This window comes from Gossypium arboreum, chromosome 6 (genome assembly GCF_025698485.1).
Source record: "Gossypium arboreum isolate Shixiya-1 chromosome 6, ASM2569848v2, whole genome shotgun sequence".
Classification (NCBI taxonomy): Eukaryota; Viridiplantae; Streptophyta; class Magnoliopsida; order Malvales; family Malvaceae; genus Gossypium; species Gossypium arboreum.
This window is the reverse complement of record NC_069075.1, coordinates 109,359,864-109,384,651: the sequence shown is the minus strand read 5'-3', so window position 1 is coordinate 109,384,651 and position 24,788 is coordinate 109,359,864. Positions and strand designations below refer to the sequence as shown.

Below are 24,788 nucleotides of genomic sequence, written 5' to 3'. Positions count from 1 at the left end.
TCTTGACTTAAGCATTGGAAAATGCCCCCTAGCATAAGTAGTCATCTGTATAGTATTTCCTCTATCTTGCAAACCCTAAAATCTTCACGAGTCCAAAAATAACTTCGAAATCTTCTCCAAAACAGACATTAACAATATCAACCAACAAGTGGCATACAAAATAACATATGAATATGAGGACATGAACTTTGAAAATCTTATAAATACGCAAAAAAAAAAACCTTTAAAAAAAATTCTAATAATTTTTAGGGTAAATTACACCAACAGTCACCCAACTTTGGGGTAGCTGACAAAACAGTCACCTAGGTTTCATTTCAGTCACTCAACTTTCAAAAAGTTACAAAACAGTCACCAACGTTATAAAAAAGTGACAAAATAGTCACTGATTAACGATTACCGTTAGGGTGTTAACGGGATTGCTGACGTGGCAAGTTAACCAACTAACGTGGCAAGTTAACTTGCCACGTTGGTGACGGTTGATGGGTGCTTGGTTTGGGACGGGTTTAGGGAAAAAAATTGAAAGGTTATGAGTTAATGTTTTAGGGTTAGAAATAGATTAGGTTTAAGGGGGAAAAGAAAATCGAATTGGGAAATTTTAATCGTGATTTGGGGGGTTTTAGGGTTTAAACTGAATTGAGAATTGATTAAGAAGGGTTTAGGGTTAGAAATCGATTCAATAATCGATTAACAGGGTATAAGGTTTAGGGTACGATTGTCTATTTTGTTTGGGGAGAAAAAAAGACGAACCAGAAACCATTCAGTGTTTTTGATTGTTAGCGACAATGGGCAATAGAAGAAAAGCTACCAGTGTTGTTACATCCACTTTAACGGGTATATTGTTGCATTTAGTTTTAAATTTTTTGGATTTCAATGCTGTTATTTTGATTTAGAGTTAATTAGGGTTATTTCGGTTTCAATTTTAATTTCGATTTTGATTTTGATTTCGATTTCTATTTCGATTTTGATTACAATTTTGAAACACTCACTGATTCTGATTTAGATTTTGATTTCAATTTCGATCTCGATTTAGAATTAGAATTAGATTTTGATTTTAATTTAGGGTTACTTCGATTTTGATTGTATTTATTATTAATGTGCATGACAGATTAGGGTTTGGTTTTTAAAGTGTATGACATGTAATGTGTATTGTATGCCATGTGCGTGATGTTTATTGTTTGTATCTGCCATTGTACGAATGCCATTATCAAACTGATGTTTATTGTGTATATCTGCCATTGTATGAATGCCATTATCAAACTGATGTTTATTGTGTATATCTGCCATTGTATGAATGCCATTATCAAACTGATGTTTATTGTGTATATCTGTCATTGTTTGTATCCAAGCTCTTATTGTATGTGGCAAAATAAAAATTTGTTATTTACCTTCTTTATTGTATTGGTTATTGCCTATTATTATCTGCCATGTGCATGAGAAAAATAGTTGTGTTTGATTAAATTAGTTTTTTTATTAGTTGTTGTCTGCCATGTGCATGACAAAAGTGTTTGTATTAAATTATTGGGTATTTTGTATTTGTTATTGTCTGACAGAAATGGTTAAAGAGTTTGCCTATGTTGTCTGCCTTTATTGATGAGTACTTTGTTTGGCAGGTTTAATTGATGACAATTTTAACGAGAATGAAGAAAACATGTCTGGTAGTGATGTGTCTGGTAGTGATAATGATGCATCTAAAAGAGTTAGTTTAGATGGTTTAAACATGGATGGTATAGAAGTAGATGGACTGTGTGATAGTGATGATTCTGGGAGGTTAGATAGTGCACATGGGTCTGACTCAGATGGCCAAAATTGGCCTGAGTTCAACTTAGAGAATGACATGAGTAATCCTAGACTGAAGGTTTGAATGTTATTTAAGTCTAAAGACAATCTAAAAGAAGCTGCCAAGCAGTATGGTAGGTTGAATAGTTATTTTATTAAGTTTCCCAAAAATGATTTAAAAAGGTTAAAGGCAGTCTACAGTGAAAAATGTTCTTGGTTCATATGGCTTTCTAAGCTAAACCCTAATGACCCTACTAACTAGACTTGGAAAATTAGGAGTTCAAACCCTAACCATACTTGTTCTAAAGTCTATAAAAACAGGAATGTAACCTCAGCTTGGATAGGTGAACATTATAAAGAAAAATTCATTGCTAATCCTGATTATTCTCTGAAATCATTACAACAAGATGTGAAAAGAGATTTTTGTTGCTTAGTCTCACTAACCAAATGTAGGAGGGCTGAACTTAAGGGATTCGAATTAATTAAAGGAGCTCATAAGGCTCAATATGAGAAGATTTATGAGTATTTGTTGGAGGATAGGACCCAAAATGAGGGAATAACAACAATCTGTTATGTGGATAACAGGTTGTTTCAAAGGATCTATATCTGTCTGCAGGCATGCAAAGATGGCTATAAGGCTGGTTGTAGGAGGATAGTAGGTTTAGATGGATGTTTCTTGAAGGGATACTATGGTGGCTACTTGCTTGCAGCTGTTGGGATAGATACAAATAATGGCATCTATCCTCTTGCATATGCTGTTGTCGAAAGTGAAAACTAAGCATCATGGCTTTGGTTATTAGAGTTGCTTGCAATAGACTTGAAAATTGTGAGCTCATACCAGATATCTTCAATGTTTGACAAACAAAAGGTAAAACTCCATTTATTTATTCTTTTATGTTGTTTTTATTAGGGTTTTTCAAAGAATTAAACTATTTTTTTTCTAATTGCAGGGACTTGTAGAAGCAATATGTATATTGTTTCCTAATGCAGAAACAAGACACTGTGTTAGGCACCTACATGCCAATTTCAAGAAGGCTGGTTTTTGAAAAAAAGAATTGAAAGATTTGCTTTGGAAAGCTGCCAGAGCAAGCACTACAAGGGAGTTTGAGGATGTTATGGATGAACTGAGGAAAACCAATCAGCATGCTTATGATTGGTTAAAGGAAAAGAACCCTACTCACTGGTCAATGTCTCACTTCTCAATTAGGAGCAATTCTGAAATGTTGGTGAATAATCTTTCTAAATCTTTTAACAAGGTAAACCCCTATGTTTTATGTTTCTTACTAATAATTAGCAATTCACTAATCATTTATGTTATTTATTGACAGATGATACTGGAAGCAAGAGGGAAACCTATTCTGACCATGATAGAAACAATAAGGACCAAGATATGTTGCTTATTGTCAAGAAGAAAGAAGAAGTTGACAAATGGAAAGGAATGTTGTGTCCAAAGATCAAGAAAAAGGTGGATGTACATATAAAAGACTCATTAAGGTAAAGATTCTTTCTGATTCCTATATTCTAACTTCATGTTACTGATCACATGCTATTTTAGTGAATGTTTTTTAATATGTATGCATTGATTGTTGGTGTGTTGAATATTTTTTAATATGCATGCAGTGATTGTTGGTGTGTTGCCTATTTTTTAATATGCATGCAGTGAGTATTTTTTTTATAATATGCATGTTGGTGGGGCTATTTTTTTAGGGGTGTGTGTATCATTGTTGGTGGGGCTATTTTTTAGGGGGGTGTGTATCATTTTTTTAGTGATTATGTTTTAAACAAGCATGCTGACTTTTTTTAGGTATGTTTCATCACATGCTGGTGGGGACAAGTATCAGGTTGAATGTGGTCCAAGTAGCCAGCATGTGGTGGACTTAGTTGAAAATTCCTGCTTCTGCAGGAATTGGGATCTCACTTGCATCCCTTGTATGCATGCATTAGCTGTCATTCATTTAAAAGAAGAGTTCCCAGAGACCTATGTACAAACCAGGTATACCAAGCAAACCTAGCTTCAAATTTACTCCAACTTTGTAAGTCTAATAACGGGTCCTAAACAATGGGCCTCTTTGTCAAACATGCTACCGATATTGCCCCCTCCACTAAGAAAACCACTTGACAGACCTACTAAGGTGAGAAGGAAATAACTTGATGAACCACAAACAACAGAAAGGTTGAGCAAGAGAGAGGTGGATATAAGGTGCAGTAAATGCAAAAAAGTAGGCCACAATAAGAGGAGTTGCAAAGGGGAAATTGGCCAAAACATTCCAGTAAGTCATTTGCCTTAAGTTAGGTTACAGTATACTTCTATTTATGAATTTGTTTGTTTTTCAGATTTTTCTTGTTTTTGTAGGTTAAAAGACATAAAGTTGGTGTTCCAACTCAGCAACAGGCTACCCGAAATCAGCAAGAGGATACCCTAACTCAACAAGCTGCCCTAACTCAGTTACCTACTGCCCTAACTCATCAACAAGCTGCCCTAAGACAAAAGCTCCCATTCAAGAGAAAACCAACCACTGCTAGATGGATGCCTCTACTCAATAGTCATACATAACAGACCATTGATGATGATGTGAACAGACTGCATTTTGTTAACTTTTTGAGAATGTGTAAATTTGCCTGCTACTGATTTTTTAACTTGGCAGATAATTTTTTTTGTAAATTTTCCTATGAATGCTACTATTGATAAACTTAGGCATAGTCACTGAAATTTTTTTGTAAATTTCCCTACAATTCACATCTGTTCAATTGTGGTGAATTGTAGGAAAATTTGGCAATATTTTGGCCCTCATTCCTTTTGTAATCAGTTTGGTGCTTTCACCTTAATATATGAGCATTGATCCATGCTATTTGTTATCTCTTCTCTTCTAGCATATGTTTCTTTTTTCCATCTGTTATATTTTCTAACAACTGTGTGACAATTAAGAAATGTGTGAGAATTGAGAATTGAGAAATATATATGTTTTTTCCATCTGTTATCTCTTCTAACGTGTGAAAAATTGATAAATGCATAGGTTTTTTTTCCATCTATTATCTTTTTCTGATATATGAGTATTGAGAAATAAAAATGAAATGAGCTGGTTAGCCATGTATACTAGCAGCCATGTATAATACTTGTTCTAGCAATTTGTAAACAAGAACATGAGCTGGTTAGCCATGTATACCAGCAGTCATGTATAACATATGTTAAACAACAAAAATATTCCAAAACAATTTGTAATCAACAAAAATATCCCATTTCAATTCTTTCAAGTGTTTGTAAACAACAACATGAGCTGGTTAGCCATGTATACCAGCAGCCATGTATCACATATGTTAAGCAACAATATACCAGCAGTCATGTATACCAGCATAAGCAACAATTTACCAGCAACAAAATTACAAAACATAAGCTGGTTTTCAATGAACATAAGATGATTTTTAAGCTTTTAAAAACAACAAAATTGTTACAATTACAAGCACCAATAACCAGGTTCTTCTCTCCCTCTTCCTTGCATCCTCCAATGTCCTCACTTTTTTCAGAAGGCCCAACAACACAATTCTTGAATGGGGCGTCAATGGTGGATCAAACTAGCTGAAAAACTGACATGGTTTTCGAAATCGACTGCCAAATTTCTTACACCCAAAAAACCTCCTACTTGGGTTGTCATTGGACCAAGACGTGTTTAATTTGGCTGGGTTTCCACAATTGCACACCGGAATCACTTCAGGCATCTCCATTTTTCCTCTTCTCCTTCTTCTTCTTCTCCTCTTTCTCCTCCTCTTTTTCTTCTACTATTTTTTTCTAACCCTAAACTGGTGCTTCAATAGGCTGATAAAGTTAGACAAACCGGCCAGCTGGACTGCCATTGGACGCTGTTACTTGCCATGTCACTTTGCCGTGACGTCTGTGATGGAAAACAGTAAAATGGACTGTTTTGTAACTTTTTGAAAGTTGAGTGACTGAAATGAAACCTAGGTGACTGTTTTGTCAGCTACCTCAAAGTTGGGTGACTATTGGTGTAATTTACCCTAATTTTTATGTCCAATATATGGCAATAACTTGTATTCGCACTCAAATCCGAATAAATTAAGATACAATATTTTTTAATCGATAACCATATTTTGCTTTCACGATCAACAATCTAAACTCCAAAGTGAATGAATCATACCAAAACTATTTACCGCTTAAAGGTCATCAATATCCAAAATAATCAATCGAACAAATGAAGTTTCATTACGTTGATATCATAGCACATTTGTGGTAGGTTATCTTATTTTGACGGAATTGTTATAATGCTTGATTTTTGTCTAACGATAGTGATATTTTTAGGGGTTTTGAGATTACTTGATTTGTTTTGAGCGTTTTGCATATGTTATTTTAATATTAGTAGAAGCATGTCTATTGCCACAATAACAAAGGCTTGGATTAGGACTTTATGCATCATCATGGCATTTCTGCCAACATAACAGAAAATGTCTCATTGCTTCTTTTTATCCGAAATGACAGTTTGATTCAAGCGAATTGCTTGTTCTCTCGATTTTGGATTTTTATGCCACTTGAGTCGTTATCTTGATCCGATTATTTTTTCCTTGTACAAGACTTTAGTATTAGTTTAAAAAAATCAGTTGAATTGAATAAAAGAAAAAAAAAAACCAAACACATAACATCTACTTGATTCACCAATGACATAGAAACTCCATTCGAGTTGCTTTTCAATGTAAACACATGGCTCGGAAAGGTGTTCTCGTTTCCTTTCTACTTTTTGTGTTTTGGGAAGCCGTGGGAGTGGTTTTTTAATCATTGAAGCTGTGGGAGTTTTAGGAGAAAGATGCTTCATAATTTGATAGAGATGTTTAGATATCTTACATTTTGAAAGAATTATTTATTGAGAACTAAATTACATAAATTACCAAACCTCCCTTTTTTATTCAAAGCAAAAACTTAAGTTTCTAATTCAAATGATAATAATAATCTAATTTGTTTTATATGCATTACCAAAAGAAAAAGCAAAGCAAAAAACATACGCCAGTAATGAAAGTGTGTATACACGTGAAATTCTAATTGTGATTTAAATGTATACTTAAAATATTAATTTTAATTTAATCATATACATTTAAAAAATACTTTAATTTATTTTATATTGAATAAATTTAATTATTTATGCATGCAATATATAAACATAAAATAATGTTATATCAATAATTGTGTTAACAATTTACAAGAATTGGATTAAATAAAAATTTTATGTGTAAAATTACACAAAATCAAAGTTCATGTATACAACTACACATTAAACCATAATTCATGTATAGTTTTGATATTTATTCCTTAAAAATAAAAATTTTAAACTTAATGTGGAAGTTTTAAAATAATATTTTTAAAAAATTAATCCAATAATCGATAAATTTTGTATGAATGTATTAATAATAAATTACGATGAAAAATATTAAAATGACAACACTTAGAACTAATATTTTCAAATAAATAAAGTAAGATGATTTAATTTTCAAATTTTTAATATAAAAATAAGGATTTTTACATGAATAATATAAAATAAATCAATATATACAAAAATAGGATAACAGGAATAATATTTACAAGAATAGACAAAATACATAGTAAAATACGGGTGCCGCCTGACCAATAGGCCGCACCACTTTATTTCTAATAAAACAATCATTTTTTGGGGTGTAGCCTGATCAATCGGCGGCACCCGTATTTTGTATGGTAAATACGAGTTTTTTTAGTATATGGGAAAAAGAAAAAAAAATTATTTTTTATTTGGTATTGCCGATGTGTCAGGCGGCACCCAAAAACTTTAGCTGAAAAGAAACTCGTGTTTTAATTTTTTTTCCGATATTAAAAGCACAAACTTGTAACTGAATGATCATTTCCGTCAGTCTGGTGCCGCCTGATAGCTTAGCTGCACCAGTTTTAAAAAAAAAAATTAGCTGGAAAAAAACTCGTGTTTTAATTTTTTTCCCAGTATTAAAAGCACAAACTTGTGACCGAATGGTCACTTCCGTGTCAGTGGTCAGGTTGGTGCTGCTTACAGCTAAAAGTGCGCATGGGCCGAGTTGGGCCGAGCCCAGACAAAATTTTAGGCCCATTTTTAATACCAGCTGCCTTATAGCTTGGCTACACCAGCCTGACGGCTAACAAGGAAGTGACCATTCGATCACAAGTTTGTGTTTTTAATACCAGAAAAAAATTAAAACACGAGATTTTTTTCAAATTTAGCTAAAAAAATTAAAATAATAATTTTTTATTATTATAAAAGGGGGTTGGTTTGGTCCCCAACCCGCATACAATTGTAGTGAAGCTTTTAAGCTCTTCTTCTCCTATTCAATTGTAGTGAAGTTTTTAAGCTGTTCTACTCCCCATTAATTAAGTTTCTTCAAAAAAGTTCTTGGCATTTTAATTTTTTATATGAAAATTATTTTCTTTTCTATGGTTTAATTATTATTTTTTATTTTTAATTTATTAAGTTTTTATTGTTATATTTTTGCAGTTTAAAAATAAGATGGAGAATCAATTTTTTGCATCAATTCATTTCGATGGTATTATTTTAGAAACAATTGTTGGTTGTATTTTTAAAACTCGTCAAAAAATCGGAAGAAATTCAATATGAATGTGTCCGCCGGTGATATGAAAGAGAAGGTCAGTGAAAACATTTCCTGGCATTGTGGAAGGAGGATGACAAAACTGATCTACAAATTTCTAGTTTCATAAAATCCTATCAAATTTATAGAGATGAAACTTCTAGGCGATGACGATGTTGAGACAATAGTCGCATTATATTGCCCTCTAGGAAGATTGAACACTGAACCGATTCAGTTATTTGCTGAGTTAGAAGATGCAGAGCCTATTGAAATTGTAACACAGTTAAGTCAACAATATAGAGTTGAAGACTTGTAACAACCCTAACCCGTAACCGTCACTGGAATAGGTTAAGAGGCATTATCGGATTTGTAACTCAGTTCAGAACAATCATATATCTGAAAACATCTATTCTCAGTCAATATCATTCATTCACATTCACTATGTACTTAAAACAAGCATACAAAGTTTAAATCATGCATTCGGGACTAAATTGGTAACATATTAAAACTTTGGAAACTTAGAAAAATTTTGACATTTCAAGTATCACACGCCCGTGTGAGTAGGCTGTGTGTCTTACACAACTAATAGACACGCCCGTGTCTTAGACCGTGTGAAAATAGGGTATACATACTGACTTGTGTCACACAGCCGAGGACACGCCTGTGTGTCAGGCTGTGTGAAAACTGGAGAGGTTACTGACTTAGGTCACACGGCCAACCACACGCCCGTGTGTCTACCCCGTATGCCCTTCGAAATGGTCATACAAGCCCTTGTATCAGGCTATGCCAAAACTGTAAGGTATACTGACTTATGCAACACGGCCAAGTCACATGCCCGTGTGCTAGGCCGTGTGTCATTTAGGGGGTATACTGACTTGTACCACACTGCCAGTCACACTCCCGTGTGTGAGATCGTGTGGAGCATACTGACTTCAATTTCATTTCCAAACCAGAGGACACACAGCCGTGCAACATGACCGTGTGTCACACACGGTTGAGACACACGCCCGTGTGGACAAAAATAGGCTATTTGCAAAGCCATTTTGCCACCCTATAAATACAACCATTTACGAACATAATTGACCACATTTTTATAGCTTAATAAACAACCAAAATGATCATTTCAGTACACATTATAACCCATATCAAAACTTACCATTTACATCTCCAAATACCTATTTGACATCATGCATAATCCATTCATTGAACAACCACATATTGGGACTACACTTGTACAATTTCATTCCATTAAAACCTTGCCAAAACATACCATAATTAAACACTTAATTCAACCAAAACATAGTACAAAATAAGCCAAATCTCATGGCTTAACTTATACAAAAAAACATACCAACATCATGATATTAAACAACATAACTATCATCTCTTAAACTAGCCTATACATGCCATATTTACATATCCACAAGTTCAAAAGTACCAATCGGAAATTTGATAGTGTGATGTGCAACTCCGACTTGTCCGGAACGATTGAGCTAACGAACCTCTATAAAACATAGAAAAAGAAACAGAGTAAGCTTTATAGCTTAGTAAGCCCATATAATACAGTAAGCTCTAACGAGCTGAAACGGTAAGCTCTATCGAGCTGAACAGTAAGCTCATACGAGCTGAAACGGTAAGCTCCAATGAACTGAAAATAGTAAGCTCTTACGAGCTGATATATCGGTAAGCTCATACAAGCTGTGGTGAGTCCACAACAAATGCAGTAGCTCGACCAAAACGGTAATCCCAGTAACATGTCACTCGTATCTAATGACTCTATACAGTTCAAATGAGGCTCAATAACAAATACAATATATCAATAAAACATTTATACTTTAAATATTTCAATTATACACATTCATTTCAATAATTACAAGTATAGAAAAGTTCGTTTCTAATTATACGAACTTACCTTGAGTTGCTCAGATGAAAACTATTGTCTATTCGCCAACCATTCTTTTTTCCCTAATCTAGTTCCAGTATTTGTTTATCTTGATCTATATAATATCAAATTAACTCATTCAAACTTTCATTCAATTCAATTTAGCCTAAAACATTCATTTTAGCTAAATTATAAATTTACCCTAGACTTTTGACTACTTTGCAATTTAGTCCTTAACACATAAAAATACAAAATTACAAAATAAAGCCAATACCCATGGTAGCTGAATTTCAATGAGTCCTTATTAGTACATATTTTACATTTATTTTACACTTCATCTATGAATTTTACACATTTTTTAATTTAACCCCTTTTTGACATTTTTGTCAAAAATCATTTTACAAAAACTATTAATCTAACATCAAACCTTCCAAAACTAACATTAATCATCTAAACAACCAAGCATTAAACAATGGCATCATTTAGAATATATAATAGTTTCAAAAACGAAGGTACGGGCTAGCTAGATTAAGCTGCAACGAGCTCAAAAACGTAGAAATCATTAAAAACCGAGTCAAAATCGTACCTTAATCAAGAATTCAAGCTTGGCCGAATGTAAAACCTAACTATGGCTGTTTTCTCCTCTTTAATTTCATTCAAGATGATGAATAAAACCATAATTTTATTTTGTTTTACTTAATATAACATAATTTACTAAATTACAAAACTAACATTAAATAAAATATATAAAATCATTTAAACAATGTCTAAATATGTCCATCCATTCTAATAATGGTATAATTACCATGCAAGTATCATTCAATTCATTTCTATAGCTATTTGGTTCTTTTAAATTATAGAACTCATATTTTATGCTTTATGCGATTTAGTCCTTTTTACCAAATTAATCATTAAAACGGTAAAATTTCTTTATGAAACTTTCACATAATTAATCTATCATACTGTAGACCTTATTAAAATATCAAAATAAATATTTTGACTTCAGATTTGTGGTCCCGAAACCACTGTTCTGATTTGACCTAAAAACGGGCTGTTACAAGACTAACATACGAGGTTTCCAAGTCATCTGTGCACGGTTTTGACATCGATCTTAATGTTGGATGTTCAAATCAATATGGTGGTGGGTTATAGATACATCTAGTCGTTATTGAAATCAATGCGCTTGGTGAAGATGAATCTGATAATAATGATTGTTCTGATCACAAAGGTGAAGATTTTAGTGATCCCGATTTAGATGATATCCTAGAGAATATCGATGACAAAGGACCAGATAGTGAAAAAGATCACACCCTTTCGATTGGAAACTCGAGTCGTGGCATCATCATACGCTTGGTAGTCCCTCGAGAGAGTGAAATCAAGATAATATAAGACTAAATTAGGCATTCTTCAATCGGGAGTTCCACAACACAAAATACGGTTGATGCTCTAACGCTCAATTCTTTGCATGTTTCACCTTCTTGTCAATTTCGTGGACATCTTTTCCCAATTGTATAGGAGCGTCCAAAATATGTTGACTACACCTGAATTGACGAAGCACCCGATCCCTAGTATACCACTCCATTGTTTGAAAATTTATAATTGGTACGTTAACACACCATACGATTGCATCTGCTCTAGCCGAAGGACAAATGACGGAAGCAATGTCCGGTGCGATATACGACATCTACACGAACTGCAAAAATAAACACATGATTATAATACTAGCTGCAACATGATTTAATAATTAAACTAATTACATGACATTAATATAATTTAAAATTTTGAAAATAAATTAGCTCATCCTTGGCGTATCTCTCGATCATCTGTCGGTTTATAATGAGTGTTTCCGACTTCTCAATGTTTGAAAAACTATACCATCTAAAAATATAAACCAAACTCGTTAGAAAATCATTTCATGAAAAAAAGCTTAACCCAAGTTTTTTTTTAACCTATTTACAAGTGGGAACACATGTATTTAGTGACCTACTGATGCCAGAAATAACATTTTGTATAGCGCCCAAGATTGTAGCAATATTAGGTAGCCACCTAAATTGACAGTTCTGTGCTTTGTTGCCCGACAAAGCTCACGATATAGCATAGCTAGTACTACTGAACTCCAACTGTATGAACAGGCACCTTGCAATGAACCTATTTACAAGTGGGAACACATGTATTTAGTGACCTACTGATGCCAGAAATAACATTTTGTATAGTGCCCAAGATTGTAGCAATATTAGGTAGCCACATAAATCGACAGTTCTGTGCTTTGTTGCCCGAAAAAGCTCACGATATAGCATGGCTAGTACTACCGAACTCCAACTGTATGAACAGGCACCTTGCAATGAACTAAGTAAGGGTAGATACATCAAGTAGACTTTATTATTATTAGAATCCGGCATAAGTTGCCCTTATAAGCTATAGTATATAAGCCTGAACAGCTTGGGTCATCTCCATCTCGATCGCATAATCTGATAATGTCTCAAAATTTGCCCTCAGCCACGAAAATTTTAAACTCGTGAATTTTTCGGTACCTTCACCTAGAGAGCGTCCAAGCAAATGATAATAGAGAGTAGCAGGATCTACTATGTCGCTTGTACAGGTTACCACGTCACCGTCCGTGGGGAGTCCTAATTGGATTGCCACATCCTCCAATGTGATGGTACGTTCTCCACACGGTAAACGAAATGTGTACGTCTTTGGGCATTGCCGCTCAACTAATGCTGATATTAAGTCGGCCCTCAGCTCAAACACACAGATTACTGCCGCTAATCCAAATCCAGCAGCATCTAAGTAGGGTATAATCCGTACGTCAGCCGGTAGTTAGGACCATTGTCATACGGCCTCAACATGCGGTACGGACCCTAATCATATACAAAATTAGTTAAGAATGTGTAATTAAGTAAAAAATCACTTGCAATTATGCTAAAACATACCTACAACATTGGAACATTCTCTTACCGGTAAATGGATCGTTCTGACTGTGTGATCTTCTGCAGTAATTAGAAAACTCATATCGATATCTACAAAAACTATGAAAATTTAAAATTTTAACTAAATTTTAAATGTTTGTAATATAAAAAAAATATACAAATTAATTTGTACAAAAACCTATTAATATAATTAATTATACTAAAAAAATTAACTATTTTTATTTAATTTTCAGGGATAATAAATTAAATAATAACTTTTAATAGAAAATATAACATACTTTAATAATATTATATTACTATTAACAAATAATAATTAAATAGAAAAACAAAGGTGAAGAAGGAAAGAAAGAAAACTTACCTGTGTTTAAGGAGGAAGAGAGATTGAATATTTTGAAACTGATGTGTAGGGGTTGGGGGACCAAACCAACCCATTTATAATAAAAAAATTATTATTTTAAGTTGTTTTAGCTGGAGTAGAAAAAAAAACTCGCTTTTTATTTTTTTTTGGTATTAAAAATACGAATTTGTGACCAAATGATCACTACAAGCTCATGTTTTTAATATTATAAAAAAATAAAAAAAACATGAGTTTTTTTTTCAGCTAATTTTTTAAAAAAGAAAATTGGTGTAGTCAAGCTGTTAGGCGGCACCAGCTTGACGGAAGTGACCATTTGGTTACGAGTTAGTATTTTTAATACTGGAAAAAAATTAAATAAGAGTTTTTTTCATTTAAAAAAGAATTTTTTTTTAAGTTTTTGGGTATCATTTGACACATCGGCGGCACCAAATAAAAAATATATAATTTACTTTTTTTCCTGTATACTAAAAAAAACTCGTATTTACCATACAAAATACGGGTGCCATCGATTGATCCAACTGCACCCAAAAAAATGAATTTTTTTATTAGAAATAAAGTAGTGCCACCGATTAATTAGGCGGCACCCGTATTTTACTGTGTATTTTGACTATTCTCGTAAATATTATTCATATTATCCTATTTTCATATATATTGATTTATTTTATATTATTAATGTAAAAAAACCCAAAAAAATTAAGGTAGTGTTTGGAAAGCCAGCTAATAATTAGATTTGGGTGTAATTATTTGTAATTACACAAGAATGTCATGTTTGGATAATCATTATAATTGATAGATCCCATCGAATTGGGTGTAATTAAAGCACTCAATTATACTTTCCATTCTTAGGTGAGAATTGGAATATTTACAAGGTAATTACACTCAAAGTTAATTTTAAAAATTATATTATTTAAATCTTAAAAAGTTTCTAAAATTATGGCTAAAAGTTTTATTATAAAAATTAATTTACATATTATAAAAGTATTATAATATATTTATTTATAAAACTTGTGGTCAATAAGTATAAACATAACTTAGTTATGTGTCCATACTATACAATATAAAAGTAATATAATTATTTATAAAAAATGTTGTAGTTTTTTAATCACAACTTATTTATAAAAGATAAACTTCTAAAATTATGATAAAACATTATATTATTTATGAGAAGTGTTATTAATGTTATTAGATAATTTATAAAACTTAATATATTATAAAATTTATATTCTTTTTTATTTAGTATAACCTAAGTCTTCTCTAAATTAAATTTATATAAGTTTTATAATTAAAGTTGCATGTTAATTGAATTGCAAGGCCAAATATTATAAAGTCGATGCTAATTATGCAAGTACAAAAGATATTCTTGCTCCATATCTTGAGGTATGATACCATTTAAGAGAATGGTACAAACACAAATACCATAGACAGCTCATGAATTTTTTTTTTTATTTGGGACATTTAAGATTTTGAAATGTCATTGGAGAAGACATTTTCTATTCTATTTTTTTTTCCATATTAACACTACCTTAGTATAACATAAAAAGGTTAAATTGTACAAACATATTACATATTTCATAAATTGAATCATAGTTGAAATTAAAATGATCCATACTTGAATAGTATATGAAAATAGAGAATATTGATAATGAGCCCTATTAAAGACCGACAAATAATGATAAAAACCCATGTTAAATATTAAAGAAGAAAAACCCAATAAATATACACTAAACAATCAAATAAAATTTCATATGATGTTTATTTTTCTTTTACTTTTATTAAGAATCGTATTATCAATAACTTTTACAGACCAACATAAATACATTTGATTTGATTTTAATTTTTGTTAGTTAAAATTATTTCCATCATACCAGTTATTTTTTGTTTTAATTAATATTTTGAAAAATTATAAATTATATAACTGTATAATTATTATTTATACTATCAAAAACATGACATAAAAGATTACAATATATTACATTTTGCTAACCAAACATATCTAGAGAAATATAATTCAATTATCATGTGATATCCAAACATACCCTATAAAATGAAATTTCATGATAAAATGAAATTTCATGTGGAGTAATTTTTCAGGGTGAAAAGAAAATAGTTTTCTATGTAATTTCCAGACTCAACAAATTGTCATGTCCCAATTGAAGAAAAATAAATAAATAACATTTATTATATTTGAAGCAAATGAGGGTTAATATAGAATGGAAAATTTGCATACAATACCCACCTATAGATTCCTTATATAATTCCTTTTTTTTTTTTTTCCTTTTTCTTTTTTTTTTTCACAATGAGCTATAGAGATCACAATGTTTACAACAATTCCATGGATTGGGATTTTCTTCACCCAAAACAAAGACCTCAAAAGGTCAAACAATAAGACTTTTTTCTCCTCTTTTTTGCTTGCTCTTTCTTTGTTTTTTCTTTTCTTTTTGGGAACTTTCTTACACTTTGATAAATGCCATCTATTGCATTATACTAAACACAAATTTCAAGTGGTATATCCTCAACTGCTTTTACTTGAAAGAGGATTCCACTCTATTTCAGGATTGGGGAAACTGCTGATCTCCCACTTCGAATGAGCCAACACTTACCCCCCCCCCCCTCTCTAATTTCTTTTGCACATTTAAAACAAACCTTTCTGGGCTGTCAGGGTCTTTGACCCGGGAAACAGCTAACCAAGTATTTATTACATCAATTACTGTACCTTATCATCCTATAATTTGATTTGTCGAGTTTAGTCTTTCAACATACAGACGCTGAAGTCGTCGCAGTTGGTACATGAGCTGTGCAAATGATGGTCGTAGATGTGGCTCCCTGCAAACAGAAATGAAAAGGAATAAAGCAATTTTTTCAATGTACAAGACCGTTATTCAAGCTCATCAGAATTGCCATTGTTGGCAACTATTACGATAATGACGAACAATGACTAAACTTATGCAAAAGACAACTTTTTCAGATGCTTGTATGATTGCCCAAGAAATAATTTTATTATTGTTCTCGTCATATAGAAAAATGCAACTTAAATAAGCATCTAGAACTCACGTTTGCCAACATTCTCGAATAATCTGTGCAACCATCGGATCAATGTCTTCAGGAATTTCTAAGCGTCGATTTTGGAATCCAACAGCTCCAACAACTTGCATTGGATTCAAACCTTTCCAGGGAATGCGTAAAGTAACCAATTCCCATAATACCACACCGAAACTGTACACATCACATCTGCAACCAAGCCAGTTTATTTGTCTGAGAAACAGAATAGAAATGTAGTAAAACATGCTATTTCAATGTAAAAGCGACTTACTTCTCATTGGCCGGCTCATTCCTTAAAATTTCTGGTGCCATCCATTCAGGCTGCAGTTGAACAGAAAACTTTTACTTCATGAAAGTAAGACAAAAAACAAAGTCAACTTCGAGGGTAATCTTTTAGTAAAGTACCGTTCCAGCAGTGGACTTTGAGGATAGGAAAGTATGATGCTTCATGCGTGACAACCCAAAATCACAAACCTGAATAGAGAAGCAAATTTGGAAAAAGAGAATCAGAAAGGCATCTTTAAGCAAAAACTAAACAAATACGAGCAAAAACAAGATGTTCGGACAGAAATTTGTTTTACGATAAACACCTTTACGACCCAGTTCTTGTCAACAAGGAGGTTTGGTGTTTTCAAATCTCGATGCACTATAGTAGGATTGCTTGTGTGCAAATAATTCATTCCTTTTGCCTGCAAACAATAAGAAAGCTTAACTATATTAAAAACAATTAATCGGGCTGGGAGAAGATAGAGAGGAAAAGGGAGAGTGGAGAAAGGTTAGTGCAAGATCTTAAGCAAATCAATAATAACAATTTATTCACTTGTGGTTCCTACCACATCAAGAGCCATTCGCATTCTTCTTTTCTCATCAAGTTGAGGATTGGATCGATGCAGTAGCTTATACAAACTTCCTCTACATAACAATGAGGGTGGAGCAAGAAGAAAGTAAGACAAGATGGCCAACCTTGTCGTTTTAAATTAATCAATTTCTTGACAGAAACCAGACCAACAATAGTTTTCAAAAAGGACAAAACATACACAACATGCAGATCAGAACAGAGTTCAAGAATTAAAGTTTATTTTCAGGATTCATCCTTTAAAACAAGAGGGAAACCAATATGAAGTTTAAAATGTCCACTAAATACCCCATAACAAAAAAAAGAGAATATGCAAGCAAGGTTCATTTAATAAATTATCGAAAGCTGAAGACTAAAGAGAGTACTATTTGCATTGAATTAACCTGGGGAGAAACTCTGTTAGTATAGAGAAATGAGGAGAGCGAGTTACAGCTCCCATGAAAAGAACAACATTTGGATGTCTCAGCCTTAACATGATTTCAACCTGCACAGGGTAATCAAACACAAATGATCTATATATACAGGAAGGTTGAGCTCAAAAACATGAGAAGAAATAGACATATATGGGTAGTTTCCGGGGGCTCACTTCACATTTAAATTGAACCAATGCATCGCCAGAGAAGTCTTGATCTAAAAATTTCTTCACAGCAACCTCCTGAAGAGTAAAATATAATTAGACAAAATGACATAAATACCATTAGAAGACATTAAAGGGAGGGTTGGAACAAACCATGTACTGTTATCAATCAATAGAAGAACTATTTAATAGAAACTAATGCTGATCTCTTCGTAGACATGCTACAGCAGATGTTTGAGATTTTAAAAAGTTAGCACCATACATTACCACAACTACTCAATCACAGTGACCTAATCTTTTTTCCTACTATAAAATTTGCATAAGCAATGTCAATGTCATTGCTCAGTGAAAGATTAATAACCTAGGCAAACTTTGGCATGTAGCAATAGCACTATTACTGTGGTAACCATATCATCTAGTAGTATGCTACTCCTAAAAGTTAGATGAAATGAAATTTAGTAAATGTAACTCACAGTGCCATTCCAATCTGCTCGGTAGACCTCACCGTATGATCCTGCAAGATGAGAGTTCACTTATTAAGAAAGTTTGCACTGGTAGAGAACAATCAACTCATCATCAAGCCAGTACCACATTCTAAGACTGTAGATCAAATTAAACACGAATATCAAAAAGAATTCAACCAAGTAAGCTATCTAAAGAGGATTGTGCCAGTCTTTGAGACTGGATTGACTTCTAAAAGTGTACTGAACTGAATGCCATTCTAGGCAGAGATACAATAAAATGATAGGTTAAGTGGAGACAATAGAGAAGGATGAACTGTCAAATGATTCATTGATCTTTTGCAGGTTAGATTCAGCTTTTCATACTATATGTCCAGCCAATAAAAACGATAACACCAGGACTTCCTAGCCAGAATTCGTTTAATTGCGTTCCTAGCTGTAACATTAACAGTTGAAATAAGCTACCCATGACTGAAGAATAATGGAAAGCAGAACCACAGAAGTATAAAAATGAACAAGACTTTTTTTTTAGGCAAAAATGAAAGACTTAATTGGGCTGTTGTGAAACCTTACCAATGCCAATGCGTTCACCAATTTGAAGATTCTCCCATTGAATTTCCCATTCTGAAACCTCTTTTAGCATAGGGTAGATCTTCTCACTTCGACCACTGCTAGCCAGATGCAAGTCATTATCTGTGGTTTTGATCAATTCCAATGCAGATTCTTTATTTAAACCAGCCCCAGAAGTCCAATTAACTAATTTCTCATCCATGGCCAAGACATTTTCTGGCTGTCTTTGGCAAAACTCATTAGCAGAGAAGGAAGAATCACGAACTCTTATCCAATCATTAGCTGAATTACCAAGAAGAAATCCCTCAACTGAAGCAGCAGATGCAACATTAGTTTTTATGACATTAGTTTCTAACTCCCTTTGGTGCTTAGCCATTTGCTTTTGTCTCATATTGGAATTAGTATTTTCCAAAGCCTCCATTCCATTGGATACAAGATATTGCTCATTGCTTGACAACAAATTTGAATTGCAGCTAGCAGCAGCATTTACAATTGTCCCTTTCACTACTTGTTCAGGTATACTTTGTTCACCAGGATCCTGTGAATTAATATCCATGAACAAATCTGGAGGAGGTGATGCACCACTCTCCGATAAAACAGCATGTAATTTCTGAGCAAACTCTGGGTCCTTTGCTGCACTAATAACATACTTCGAAACATTTTTAACCTTTCTTTTTTGCACTGAAGAAGGTTTTTCATAAATGTCACAAAAGCTATCACTAGAGTTAGGTGCTGAGGGAAGAAGCTTTCCAAACTCCTGTTCAAATCTCTCAGGAACAGCTCTTCCGGCAAGGTTCTTCCCATCTTCATTTGTCTGACTGCTGGCAAATTCTGCTGCCCTCTTGGCACCAATTTTAATGCCCATTTCTAGAGCAGCTGAAACTGCCAAATTTCCAATTTCTTTGTCAAGTACCAAACATGAACCTTGAGAGGCATCAGTAAGACCAGCAAAGCCCCTTACATCCAGTGCAGACTTTAAGAGCTGACAGCTTGGTACTTCAGCAGGAATTAATGTGCCAGGAGCACCCATCAGATCTATGATATATTCACTGCATTTTTCAGATAATTAAACTCATCAAAACTAGTACTAATACAAAATTGAAGTTTTCACATTGACTAGATGGAAAAACTGCATAAAGAAGAAGACATTATGGAACTGGAAAAGGAAAATAAAATCAAACCTTACGTGCATTTAGCACAAAAGGGGAAATATCAACTAAAGAACCGGGGCAAATATTTTAACTAGTATGACACCATGTTGAGGAAATGGTTAAAGAAAAAGAACCACAAGAAATGCAATGGATAGCAAAATCAAAGAAGTTCTTCACATCTACCTTCCATTGTTGATTCTAACCAAGTTCACAGCTCCATCATCTGTACCAGTGTAATAGCTCCCCTTGACCAGCATGCATGGGAGATTAATTCTATCAGCTAGAACCTAGAAGGAGAAGAACGAAACATTTTTCCTTAAAGAAAGGTCCTGACATATTTATCCTTAATATAATGTAAGGTAAAAAGTGGCTGGATATTCTTACTAGCTAAAAGGAAAACACACTTCTGTCATAAGCTAGTTTTAACTTTATGGAAATAGGATGATATAAAACCTTAAACAGCAGTGCTCTGTGGCGCGAAAGTCCAACATCAAGTCTTCCCAATGGAAGAATGATAGCGTTAAGAGACCTCCGTAACTCATAACTTCTCAAGGTCCACATTCTCAACATTTCATCAGCATCAGCTACCAGACCACCCATTCTGTTAACAACTATTTCTGCGATTTTCTGAATTAAATCACTCAAAACCAGGCCATGGCCTAAAGCTTGGGACTGCACATGTATGTTGTACACTCTTTTCTCAAGCTCTTGCAATTCAGGATCAAGCAACCGGTTAACCAAAATTACTTCATAATCAACATTTTCTAACACTGATACTGCTTGAAGATCAACCAAAGATGGCATCTTCCCTTCCAGACCAAGCGTTGAGGCAATGCCATACACGTCATAAAATCCATCCACAATTTTTTCATCATAGTTTACAACATTATAGTTCTGTGAATAACACATAACATATGAATTAGTTTTCCATTTAAAAAAAAAAAAAAAAAAAGAAATCAACTAATGGGTCCTGGCACTTGTTTCACAGAAGACATGAACAGGATCCTTTCATCCAGTACAGCTAATCAAACAGAGGAAAATTAATTAATTCAGTAAAAAAATCAATGGTAAAAGCTAACATCAAGTAGTATTCATACAAGTATTCATATCCATATCCGCAGTTACTAAAAAACATTCTACCTTAATAATTGAACGAAAAAAAAAATAATTGTATTAACAGGAAAGGTAAAATTAATGCTCCCTGCTAATAGAACAAGAAACATACATGTAAAGTTACTTTATAGCAATAAACCATAAGGAAAAAGGCTTACCAATTAGCTATATTTAAAAAGGACTCTGGCATTATATAGCAGAGATTAAAAAACCCAAACCGCCATGCCTATAAGATAAAGGAAATTTTCATATAATAGAGACACAACCCGTAGCAGGCTAGTGAGCGGCAAAACTTCAAGTAGTAGAACGATGAGCAATTATCAGAGAAAAATCAATAAAAAACCAGAAAGGATGTACCATGCTACATTTAGCAAAACTTCAATTAATAGAAGTAGAAAGATTAATTGAGCTTCGACATGCAAACCAAAAGCATCTGTCAAAAGAAACAATAAAAAAGAAAGCTTTAACAAGTTTTTTTTTTATCAGAATCAATCAATGACTAATGAAAATGACGTGGAAAGCTAAGGATATCCAAAATTACTACCGGAAAGAGGAATTCTGGAAAAGTGATCCGCAGTTGAGGACTCCTCGTGTTTAAAATGCAAATGAAAATGAAAATGGAATCAAATAAATAAATAAATAAACATAGTAGCAATTTGTATAAGAAGGAAACATGAAATGCAATCAGAATTTATGAATAAAAGAAAACAAATGTCATAAGAAAAAAAAATCATAAATTATATAACACGTTTAGATATCATAACCAATTCAAACAAGAAATGCAATTTCGATAACCTAAAACTGAAAGATATAATAAAGTTTTTAAATATATAAAGTAAGAAAGAATATATTACCCAATAACGAAGCGAGAGTAACTCCACGAAAGTGCCGGCTCCGCTAAATCTTTTAGCAGCGTCGATATGAGCCGTCTCGGGATCCGAGGCACTGATCGCCAAAGCCAACTGCATCTGAAACTCTTCTTCCAATAAATTAAAATCCACCTCGTCACCAGCCGTCCGATCTCCCCCGGCCGATTCAACGGCCCCGATTCTCCCCAATGTACCTGAACCAACAGAAGACGCCGAAGAAGAAGAAAAGGAAGACGCCGTTTCTTGTCCCGTTGAATTCGTACTCGGACTTGAGCTGACCACGGGCTGCATCTCCGTCAACCGTTGGTGCTCATTTAAACCGCCGCCGATATGGAGTTTCCTTAATAAATGCTTCATTTTCGGCATCGATCATCAACGGCGACTTTTTTCCCGTTCTCCGTTTCTTTTATAAATTTCTTTTTCTTTTTCCTTTTTTGAAAATTTGTTATTGTTTCTTTTTTTTTTTAAATTTCTTATTCTATTTCTATTATTCCATCTGCAGACTTAACCTACGCCCACTGGTTTAAAAGCATATTCGCTTAAACTGCGTACTCTTCTCCGCTAAGCTACCCGTAATTGAAAAGACTTTTAAATTAACCGCTCACCCATTCCCTCCAACACACACACTCTCAAATTTAATAATTAATTAATCAATTAATTCTACTTCTTCTTCCCTTGATAGTACTATTTATACATAACCTTTTCCCTCCATTTTTATGTCTTGCTCTTTCAATTCTAAATGTAAAGCTTGAAATCCTCACCCATAAAATAATTATTTTTATATAATTTATTGTTGATTAAAATATATTGAAGAAAGAAATTGAAATTATCTGGGATTAAATCTAAATTCGTATATTTATAACATAATATTCTTGGGACTACCAAATCAAGAGATTGTTGACTAAATTTTAAATATTATTATTTACAATTAAAATATAACATATCCATATTTAAACTAAAATATAAGATTAGTACTAATAAAATAACAATGATACCACATGTACAATAAATGAAATACCTATATTTAATTGAGAAGTGAAAAGCATATATATATATATATATATATATACTTACGAAACAATCCGTTCGTGCAACCTATCAATTACATACATGATCTATTTATTTATTTGTGAAAGGAAAGTTGAAGAATTATTACGATAAACAACCCTTTGACCTATGAACGGTTGATGGCTTAGCCAACCCAAAATAACAAATATATATTTTAAAAACCCAAGTTGAAGTTATGGTTTGAGAGTTTGAGAAGTTTCTAAGAAGGAATCTGTTCTTTGTAAATATTGCGACTTCACTTGAAGAACAAGTTTGGAAACAAAATGGCATGTGTCTCCACGCTTGGTCCCATATTTTTGTTTTAGGTTACGTTTAGGGGCGGCGCTATAAATTATTATTATTATTACAACAGTATATAAATTTTAATGTTTTTAAATAATACAAATTTTATTTTCAAAGTTACTAAATTAATTAAGTCAAATATGAGAACAAAAACTTTAGAGACCAATCAATTGCATTTTTTCAATTTAACCCGTTTGCTTCTATCACAAACTTAATGAAAATAGACTAAAATAAGTAAATTTAATTAGTTGAATGATTATTTTGAAAGTTTTAAAAGTTAAGTGACTACAAAAGAAACTTAAGCATAATTGTGTGTCCTGTAATGAAGTTTATCCTAATATCTAATACAAATAAATTTAGATATTCTAATTACTATTCGCAATGATACAATGTAAATAACAAATTCACTCTTTAGAATATTTAATGGATTGGAATATATAAATTATTTAATTAATTGAATTCAAACACACATGTATCCAACTATGATATTTGATTTAAGGGTAAATTATAAAATAGTCACTTTTGTTTATCTCATATTATATTTTAATCACTTATGTTTGAAATGTTATGTTTTAATCACTTATGTTATCGTTTTATTATAAAGTGGTCACTTTACCGTTAAACTTTATTACCTCTTTAACGATAGTTCCTTATGATAGTCTAAATGAGTTTTAAATATCAACTTGGATATTCAGTTGCTAAGATGAAAATAGATTTTTAATTAAATAATTTTAATTTGGACTACCACGTAGGACTGCTGTTAGGGAGCTAACGAAGCTTAATGGTAGAGTGACCACTTCGTAAAAAACGATAACATAAATAAATAAAACGTAACATTTCAAAAATGAGTGACTAAAATATAATTTGAGGTGTAACTTAATTTAATATAGTTAATTTTCTTAATTTGGCTTATTGTTTTGGATAGGAAAAACCTTTGAAATAGCTTTGCTTTTGCTATCAAAAGTAATTAAAAGCAATGTATTGTTGACACACTCTTAAATTGATTCAAATGTTTTGTTTAAATTTGAATATTTTATAAAGAAATTTTTATCTATAAAATATTATTTACTTCATTGTAGTTATTTTGGTTTCTTTCGCTTTGAAATTTATTTAACATAATTCTTATAGATATAAAGCATTGATTAAATGAATTTATATGAGATAATTGTAAGATTTAATCTTAATATATATCTAAATATTTTTGGATATTTTTCTGATGGTCACGAAACTAACTATAAATACGACAAAGGTAAACACACCTATCGAACAAT

The 24,788-nt window shown here is 32.6% G+C and overlaps 1 protein-coding gene across 1 annotated transcript; it reads right to left on the bottom strand.

Annotated features, from left to right (window-relative positions):
- Nucleotides 1-15,681: 15,681 nt before the first annotated feature.
- On the bottom strand, nt 15,682-23,152 carry LOC108484125 (serine/threonine-protein kinase EDR1-like). Its single transcript, XM_017787795.2, has 13 exons — nt 22,153-23,152; nt 20,639-21,079; nt 20,369-20,472; nt 19,038-20,083; nt 18,477-18,517; nt 18,013-18,081; nt 17,810-17,910; nt 17,404-17,482; nt 17,161-17,259; nt 16,976-17,044; nt 16,842-16,891; nt 16,583-16,759; nt 15,682-16,354 (listed from the first exon to the last, which is right to left on the bottom strand). Exons 1-13 carry the CDS (start codon nt 22,531-22,533, stop codon nt 16,249-16,251), a joined length of 2,763 nt encoding a protein of 920 aa, XP_017643284.1. The 5' UTR covers nt 22,534-23,152; the 3' UTR covers nt 15,682-16,248.
- Between the last annotated feature and the right edge of the window lie 1,636 nt (nt 23,153-24,788).